Here is a 10,206-nt window from a genome sequence, read left to right on the forward strand (position 1 = left end):
CGTTATAACTTGAATTTCGGCATTCTTTATATGTACGGAACCCTTGTAACATATACTACAACTTGGTTAAGATTAATCCTTCTAAATAATCTTCCATTAAAAACTCATTTTTGACGCTTATTGTCTCTAAATTGACTAGCCCAGATCTACGGGCGTTACATGTACGGTCACACCTTCGCATTGTCATGATCTTTAGAAGTACCTAAAACAAAACTAAAACTGTAAGCCAACTCTTAGTGAGTTCCCCCAAAGTACCACCACGTAATCATAACAAACAACAATATGCATACAGAGCATTCAACATGACTAGACCGCATCACAGGGCCTTTAACCTATCTGGACCGTTCTCTGGGCCTTCGGTCTGAATGGACTGCCTCGCAGGCCTTCAGTCTATCCGGACTGCCCTGGGTGTCTTGGCCTTCAATATCAGTTGGTTCGCCTCAACCCAGTAAACCATAACCATAATATATCGATATAAACATTATCATAATATTCAGCAACACATGCAGTCCTATAGATCGACCAGTCTAATCACATAACCAGTAAACACATATCTCAGCGTAACAACTACAATAAAACACGATATCTAATCCAATGGGCCAGCCTTGGTGCGTTCGACCCATAAGTAAGTGAAGAAAACTCACCTATTAGTCCGGATACAGTCTGAATGAATCTCTGCTCCGATAACCGGCTCTACTCGACTCCTAATAATCAAAATATTTCCCAATATAAATTAATATCAATTTCACAAAATACCCTTGGTCAAAATCAACGAAATCAACCGAGTCAACCTAGCCGAGTCAACTCAGTCGAGTCAGCTCAGCCCTCATACGCAGGGCGTGCTTTGGATGTACGCGGGGCATACTCACTGCCCGGTGAGTCGGGGCTCAAACTGCATATGCGCAATGTACTAATTGGTACGCCCAACATACGCTGCTGGTCTTCCACTTAATGAGTTAAAAGCTTAATACTTGAGCTATAACGATCAAAATGTATATCCAAGTCCCAACTATCATCCTTGACCATAAAGTTTCCAACGTTATGGTCTTGCATGGCCAATAAGTGCTAAATGCTAAAAACCCCACCCTCTTTACCCATTAAGACAATCAAACACATGTATGGAAAAGGAGTAAGATCCAAGATCCTATTTTTATGCTTCTAAACCCCTCAAGACATCTGAAAGGAAAACTAGAATGGACTAGTGCATGCCATAGGTCAAGACTTGGGACAAAATGCTCATGAATCAAGGAATTAGCATGATCTAATGAAATACAAGCCAAGTTTGAAACTTTATACCTCTTGGAGGTTGCTAGAGAGGTGAAGATCCCAGATCCAAGGCTCCTTCCAGATTCCAATGTAGTTCTACTTCATTCTTCCTCCTTCAAGATCACCAAAAACACACATACAAGGGTCAAGAGTGCTCAAACAAGTGGCTAGGGTTTTCTAGAATCGAATGGAGGTGTTGGAGGCTGATGAGAGATGAGGTTGGAGGCCATAAAGATGTTTAAATAGGGTCTAAACCCTAAAATTTAGGGTTTGCAACCTTCGCACATACACCCTTTGTATGCGATGTACGCCCAACGTACTCAACCCGCGTATACACGCCTAACATACACATGTACACCTGGCGTACTAACCTTTGGCCTGAAATTACAAAAATGCCATTATGGGCCATTTTGCAAGCTTTCTCATACACAAGGGCTAAATGCCATAAACCTCGGGATGTTACAAATTGGTTTGAAGAGGTTGGTTCAGTGTTGCACCACGCAGAACAAGCGTACCCGTTTTGAAGATAGAAGGGTTCTAAAAAACAAACAGCTGCGAAAGACCAAGTGTTGCATGTGTGCTGCATTGCGCAACAAGATGTGTTCAGAAGTGGTTTTCTAAAAAAACAAACAGTCCCATACAAAAACCTCTTCATACCACTTTTTACTGCACGACACAGTACACGCGCAACACTTGCCCTCTTGCAACAATTTCTTTTTTGCAAGGCTTTGAACTACAAAACCTCTGCACGTGTTCTGCATGACGCAACACTTGACTTTCCTTTTCAAACCTCTTCAACTTTCATTTTTTTCAAGTGATTTTTTTATAAATTTGGTATAACTTGATATTTTTTTTGGTAATTGTCATTGTAGCCTAACAAACTTACATGTTTTGGTTTAAAAGGTCCCTCATCTTTTTTATTTTTATTTTTATTTTTGCATTCTAAGGGTGCGAGGTCATGTTTTTACGGTTTAAAAGGTCAATTTGAAAAAATTGAAGGGGTCATCCGGTGAACCCTTCCTAGTCAGCAAGTTTAATATGCAAAGTCAATTATTAAACTCTCTCAATTGCCACGTTACATGACCGGCAATAACCCTAAAATCAATAGCGATGGACATGAAATCAACGAAGACTCCTTCTACTTCTCGTTTTAGAGAAAACCAATAATTACGTATGAATTGCGTCACAAGAAAATCATAGGTTTAAATCAGAAAAGATAACAATGGTGTCTCTTCCAATTTTAATCAACATTCTTCTGGTTCTTCACTCTATTCTTCATCTTCTTTGTTATTGACAAAGTCGCCTGATCATGAACATCAAATCCGATCGACAACGGTGATTTTGATTATGATTCAGTTACCAGACCGACTCCTAGATCAACACCTCATAAAAGGGTCAGGGAAAGCTGGTATAGAGGTCAGTATAGGAAAGGGTTCATGGATTTGGTGTGTATAGATTCTACACTGGAAATGCATATTTTAGTGAATGGTCAAAAGGTCAAAGCCATCGATGTTCAAGGCAAGGACTGAGACATAGATACAGTGTGTATAGATTCATCGCCAACAAATATCTCGAGTGACATCAAGCAAAGGCTGACAAATACTATGTGCTTGTCAAAAATGGCAATTGATCCCTAGTTCATCCCGATTCTTATAGTAACATTGTTTATTGCAAGTGGGTTTTCAGGTTGAAGTATGAAAAAATCAGTGTTATCACTCGCCAAAGCCATGGATGTGGGATTCATACTTGTGAAAATGGTAGCAAATATGTCGTAGAATTCAGTTGGGTTGTTAAACATGGTATTGGCCATTATCATTTCAGGTTAGATAAAAATTCCTCAAAGCTTCTGAATATATCATTTCTTGATCATGTTTATTTAAATTTTTTGACAAACGATGAAAAAGTTATAGTTTCTAGATTGGATCATTTTCCATTTGAGTACCTTTCTTTCTTCATATCACTGAAAACACAAAGTAACAAACCATCATCACCTCACATTACATTTATTTGATAGAGTTATTTGAATTTTCAGAAAGAAAAGTCACAGAACTCATAAATCTCAAGCTTCAGCAATGATGGGGGAAGCCACAGGGGAGATTAAACCTTGCGTTTCAAGAAGTCTACCACAAGCTCTTCATCAGTCGGGAAGATGTAACACCCATAAAAATCATGCCAATTTAAAACTTTTTAAATCATTCAAAAACCAATAATTATTACAAATTTGTTTTCAAAATGGTTTCATGTCAGAGTATCCCAGAATCAAATCAAAAAAATATAATGAGGTGCACGATCATGCCTTCGCCTTCCCCCGATCATTAGAAGTACCTGAAACAAAATCAACAACTATATGCCTGAAGCTTAGTAAGTTCCCCCAAAATACCAAGGCCACACACATATAACCATATCATAACAAACATCATGCATAATGAGCCATCAGCTTAACTGGACCGCCTCGCAGGGCCATCAGTCTATCTGGACCGCTCTCCGAGCCATCGACACGTCTGGACCGCCTCTCAAGGCCTTCAGCATATCCGGACTGCTCGCCAGGCCTTCATCATGACTAGTACGCCCTAACCGGGTCTGCAGTCTATCCCGTCCACCCTGGGTATGTTGGCGCAAGCACAAAGCATGAACACCTCAACCCAACCCCCAATCAAACAATCATCTGCACATAAATATCATACACTAGCTAGCATGTACAAATAGTCATACAGATCTAACAGATCACTAACATACTATCATCCTATAACCAGGATACCGACCTAACCGGTCACTAACATAGCATCATCTTATATACCGGGATACCGACCTAACAGGTCACTAATCATATCATCATGCAATAACCAAGATAACAATCCAAAAGAAGGGACGACATTGGTGCCTTCAACCCTGTTGATATAGTGAGAAGATTTCACCTCACAAGTAGCTCGGGATGATAATGTCAATTTCCCCAAATGCAGCTCCAAACTCAATCACCTACATCCACCAATGATCCACTTCCATAAATTTACAAATTACTAAAATACCCCCAAAAGTCAAACTGGTCAACCCTTGGTCAAAGTCAAAGTCGACGGTCAAGGTCAACAGTCCATGTTGACCCAGCTCGTCGAGTGTAGCTTATTGACTCGTCGAGTTCCTTCAGAACTCAAAAAGCCATGAAAACCTTAGTCGACTCGCCGAGTTTTCAAACAACTCATCGAGTCCATGTAGTGTCCAGAATGTCGGGAAAACCCCAACTAACTTGTCGAGTTACCTCTCCAACTTGTCGAGTTCATGTAGAATCCAGAAGGCGGGAAATCCTCATTCAACTCGTCGAGTTCCTTCAGTTCATTTCTCATTCAGATGCTTTTAAGTGAAACCAAAGCTCCAAACTATAGATCTAGGCTCCTAAGGTGTTGTTATCACGTAAAGTTGCTAACTTTACGTGCATGCAAGGCTCCATGAAGCTAAAACACTCATAACTAGCCTTAGAGGAAGGTTTTCGACATGGAGGAGGGACAAAACTTCATAAAGCTTGAGGCTTTATGTCCATAAGGGCCAAGAGGAGCCCAGATCTGAAACTATGCCCTTGTAACAAGCTCAAATCCGAAAGTCGCCCCATTTTGCACCAAAATGCCCATTTCTCACATAAGAAGAGATCTAACAAATGGAAGACCAAGGTAAAGACTTTTTACCTTCAAATGAAAGCTAAGACGATATAGATACTGGATCTACAAGCTTCTTCTCGTTCCAAGCTTCTTAATCTTCAAGCTTCTTCAACAAATGCACCAAAAACACACTTTTAGCCTTTCACACACTCAAGAATAGGGTTTAGATCGATTAGGTTTGCTTCTGGCCATCAAAAGGTGGTAAGGAGGTTGGAGGAGAGGAATTAAGGTCCTTTAAATAGGGTACAAACCCTAAAAATTAGGGTTTTCATGCACAACCTCTACTCGTCGAGTTGCGGTCCTCCAACTCGTCGAGTAGAAGCCATAAACCACGTGGGTTGAATAGGTTCGACATGACGAGTTGGGGCCTCCAACTCGTCGAGTTCGCTCAATATATAAAATGAATACAAAGCCATTTCCCGATTTTGAAAAAGATAGAAGAAAAAAGGTGAAATCTATTGTTTTGGTAAGAAAAAAGTATTAGAGTAGTGCTTAGATTAATCCCCAAGTTGCTGACGAGGTAGAACTCTACTAGGCGCCAAGTGTTGTTGATGAGGCTACATGTCATCATTTTTTAACCTGTTTGGCAGATCTAACCTGTTATATTTGGTTGTTTACCCTAATTAGCCGGTAAAACACAAGTTTTTTCCCTTAGAAGCAAAAAAATAAGATGTTGGACCTTTTAAACTAAAACATGTAAATGTGTTGGGTTGAAGTGACAATTACTAATTTTTTTTTTTTTTTTTTTAACTTTGATTTTTTTAAAGTATGATTTATGGATTTGATACAATTTTTTTTTATAGTTTCCACAATATTTTATAACTTCACTTTTTTAAAAACCTTTGATTGTTTAAAATTTTTTTACTGTTTTTTTTAATAATATTTTTAATTTCGGGTGCATCTTTTTGAATATGTGTTATTCTTCTACGAATTTTCTAGACATTGTTTGCAATGTTTTCTTAATTTTTTATAATTTTTCTTTTTTATGTTCTTTGAAATTAATTTTTTCTAGAAAAAAATTGATAGATTTTCTTTTACATTTTTTAAGATTTTTTTACAAATTTTATATTTTTGTTTTTTTTTTAAATGTTCTTTTTAGTATTATTTCAATGTTTTAAGACTAAAATTATTAAATATTTGATGTTGAAAATTATTTTCAGTTTGTATAATCATTTTATTTAAATTTCAGTTTATCGTAGCAGTCTGCTGATATTAAAAAAACAAACTTTTTATTATAGAGTGCGGCCGCTTAGTCCATTTCTTCTGTTGCAGAGGGTTGTAAAGGTGGTCCGCATCAACTATAATAAATAAAGATCCATTTTATCATATGTCAATCTTTTATGAGTTTTGAAACTTGTCGTTTTATGATATTTTTGAAATAAATAATATCCACATGTCAATTTCTAGGTTTTCTTAATTTTTAAAATTAGAAAGTCACATAATACTTATATATTTATATATGCAAAGTATTAAATGTAATAAATTTGATAATAATTGTAATTAATACATTTTTTTCCCTTATTTCAAAATTTTATTTAAAAAATATATAATGTTTACATTTTAATATTTAATTTTTTTATCAACCCATGTAATACACAGGTTTTACACCTAGTATTTAATAAATTTTCATTTCGAAAAGACAAACAACACCTTAGCAAGTTTGATATATAATCGTGATTCTACTTTTTATGTTCCACAAATTTTCATAAATTTATATTATTAAAGACTAAACTATACAAATGGTCCTTGTGGTTTGCTCAAAATTGCTACTTTGGTCCAAAAGGGTTTGGATTAGCACCAAAGGTCCAAAACTTTTATTTTATTGTGTTTTTGGTTCAATTTATTATGTATGTTTTCAAAATGATGGATTTACCCCTATTAATATGATTTTTTTTCCTTATTTGCTTTTCCAATTTTCCGATTAAAAATAATAATAATAATGTAACATCTCCCTCTGGCACGTATCACAATATTGTCTGATTTGGGCTCCCGACACGAAAACTTCCCAGGGGGTTCCCATCCCTGAATTGCTCTTGCCTAGGCACGCTTAACTGCAAAGTTCTTATTGGATCTGCTGCCCTCACGACTTTAAAACGCGTTGTGACAAGGAAGGTATCCACACCCCTTTTAAGGAATGCTTAGTTCTCCTTCCCAACCGATGTGGGATCAGGTGCAACCCACCTTCACCCCCCATTATAGGGTTCGACGTCCCCGTCGAACACATCGACCCGTGCCCTAACTCTGATACCATTTGTAACATCCCCCTCTGGTACGTATCACAATATTGTCCGCTTTGGGCCTCTCGTCACGAGGATTTCCTAGGGGGTCACCCATCTCGGTACTACTATCGCTCGAGCATGCTTTAACTGCAGAGTTCTTATGGGATCTGTTGCCCTCACGACTTTAAAACGCGTTGTGACAAGGAAGGTATCTACACCCCTTTATAAGGAAATGTTTGGTTATCCTTCCAAACCGATGTGGGATCAGGTTCAACCCACCTTCACCTCCTATTATAGGGTTCAACGTCCCCGTCGAACACATCGACCCGTGTCCCAGCTCTGATACCTTTTGTAACATCCCCCTCTGGCACGTATCACAATATTGTCCGCTTTGGGCTCCCGACATGAAAACTTCCCAGGGGGTCACCCATCTCTGAATTGCTCTCGCCCAGACACGCTTAACTGGAGAGTTCTTATAGGATCTGCTGCCCTCACGACTTTGAAACGCGTTGTGATAGGGAAGGTGGGTTGCACCTGATCCCACATCGATTGGGAAGGAGAATTAAGCATTCCTTAAAAGGGGTGTGGATACCTCCCCTGTCACAACACGTTTTAAAGTTGTGAAGGCAGCAGATCCCATAAGAACTTTGCAGTTAAGCATGCGTGGGTGAAAGCAATTCAAGGATGGGTGACCCCCTGGGAAGTTTTCGTGTCGGGAGCCCAAAGCGAACAATATCGTGATACGTTCCAGAGGAGGATGTTACAAATGGTATCAGAGCTGGGGCACGGGTCGATGTGTTCGACGGGGACGTCTAACCCTATAATGGGAGGTGAATATGGGTTGAACCTGATCCCATATCGGCTTGGAAGGAGAACAAAACATTTCCTTATAAAGGGTGTAGATACCTTCCTTGTTACAACACATTTTAAAGAAAAATAAATCTACAACTAATAACCCACCAAACCCCACCCCACCTTTCTTTCTTTCTTTCTCTCTCTCTCTCTCTCTCTCTCTCTCTCTCTGGCTTCTCTGGAAATAATCTCCATATAGGCACCCCTTCTCCGATCTCTGATCTATGCTCCAGACATTCGGGTGATGGTACCAGCTACTGCTCCTTCTCTGATCTGGTATGTCCCATTTTCTTTATCAGGTTACACCTCCTAAATTGATACAGGAATTTTGATTTCTAAAATCGATGAATCACATGGTTTTCTTCTTCTGTTTTATATCTAAAGGTCAATTCGTGTTTGATTTTTGGTTTGGTGTTAAACCTATTTTCTTTTCCAGGTTCAGTAAGCTGATGATTTTTTAATGAAATATATGAAGCACATTTTGGAATTGTTGAAGCTGATAATTTTGAAAGCAGTTGGAAGGAGATGAAATTTGAGGCAGAATATATAGATGTATAGAACCTCCAAGCTAGATTAAATATACTCTCAAAATGGATTCATTTTCTCCATTCAGTGAAGAAAACCGTGACTCCTAAAAAATGAAGTCCAAAAAAGAAAGAGAAAGGGGGGGGGGGGGGGGGGGGGGGAAGAAATACCATTTTCAGGTGAGGTGATGAAGAAGAACATGGGTAAGTGAAGGTGGGTTTTCTTCTTGAGAATTGTTTATTATGTATGTGTATGTACGTGTGAGAGAGAAATAGAGAGAGATAAGGAGGATACTTGTGGGGAAAATGGAACACAAGTTGAACCCATAAGATCCATCGTTGTTATTCACCTTCATCTATACAAAGGAATCGAAGCTCATATGTTACTAGATTTCATTTTATCTCTTTGAAAATGTTGGAGGTTTTGAAGGTATGTGTAGGTTTTTTGTGAAGTGTTTATGTGTGTGTGTTTTAATTTCCATGAAAAAGTTTGAGTGAAAGGAGGAAGATGATTGGATCTGATAGAGATAGATAAATAGATAGAAAAATTAGTTTTTAATTTGCTTTTTATTTATTTTAATAAAAAAAACTAATAAAATTATTAAAATAAATTGAAAAAGAAAAAAGTAAGGGTAAAAACATTATTTTAAAAAAGTTCAAAGCAAATTAAAACAAACTTGCAAAAAAAAAAAAAAAAAAATTGGACCTCTAATGCTAATCCAAATTTTTTTTTTATCAAAGTGGTAATTGTCAGCTAACCAAATGGATTATTTGTTCAATTTTGTCATTATTAAATTATATTTTAGATATTTAATTACTTAGGTACTATGTCCAAGCCAAATATTACGTTTAAAAACTAATATTTAAATTGTATGAATGAATTGATGAATGTTTTTTATCTGATATAGTTTTTTATTTACAAAATATATATCATAAAATTCCCTCTCTCTCTCTCTCTCTCTCTCTCTCTCTCTCTCTCTCTCTCTCTCTCTCTCTCTCTCTCTCTCATCTCTCTCTCTCTCTCTCTCTCTCTCTCTCTCTCTCTCTCTCTCTCTCTCTCTCTCTCTCTCTACAAATACTGCAGTTACAATTTTTGCACCAAATTCGCAACCCACAAGAAAAGAATCATGTACGTATACAAACTCGACACAGGAAATCACCAACCGGAGCCACATTACCACCCAACAACTCCGCCGCCAGCTACCATCACAAAGAAATCCATTTCCCGGACCTTAGGATCACTATTATGGAGATCCAAAACCTATCGAGAAAAGAACCACCATCACACTCCAGACAAAGAAGATACAAAAGAAATGGTTCAAGAATCTTCAAGAAAGTCGGTTCCGGCGATTGACAGCGGTAGGAGGTCGGTTCCGGCGACTAGTGATGGCACCAAATTGGTTTCTGTGATTGAGAAAGGGAGGAAAACTGTTTCAGGGATCGGAGAAGGGAGGAAACCAGCGTGGGGAACTGAAGTGGGGATGGTGGCAGGGCGGAGATCAGCCGAGAATAGGGCGGAGATGGTAATGGTTAATGTGGGGGAGTTGGCGGTGTTGTTTCAGGTTAAGGTGTTTGTGACGGACATGCCGGCGTTCATGCAAGTCCATGCATTCCGGTGTGCCAGAAAAACTTTGGATAGTTTGGAGAAATTTACCCCCAAACAAATTGCTTTCAGTACTCTGCGTTGATACCACTGCT

At 38.3% G+C, this 10,206-nt stretch overlaps 1 protein-coding gene across 1 annotated transcript in view; it reads left to right on the top strand.

Annotated features, from left to right (window-relative positions):
• Window positions 1-9,542: 9,542 nt before the first annotated feature.
• Window positions 9,543-10,206, top strand: part of LOC111893350 (uncharacterized) — a gene marked incomplete in the record, with an annotated part of 4,250 nt that continues 3,586 nt past the window's right edge. The window contains 1 exon segment of the mRNA XM_052765947.1: window positions 9,543-10,182. Coding sequence (XP_052621907.1) covers window positions 9,636-10,182 — 547 coding nt within the window.

The sequence above is a fragment of the Lactuca sativa genome, chromosome 7, assembly GCF_002870075.4.
Source record: "Lactuca sativa cultivar Salinas chromosome 7, Lsat_Salinas_v11, whole genome shotgun sequence".
Classification (NCBI taxonomy): domain Eukaryota; kingdom Viridiplantae; phylum Streptophyta; class Magnoliopsida; order Asterales; family Asteraceae; genus Lactuca; species Lactuca sativa.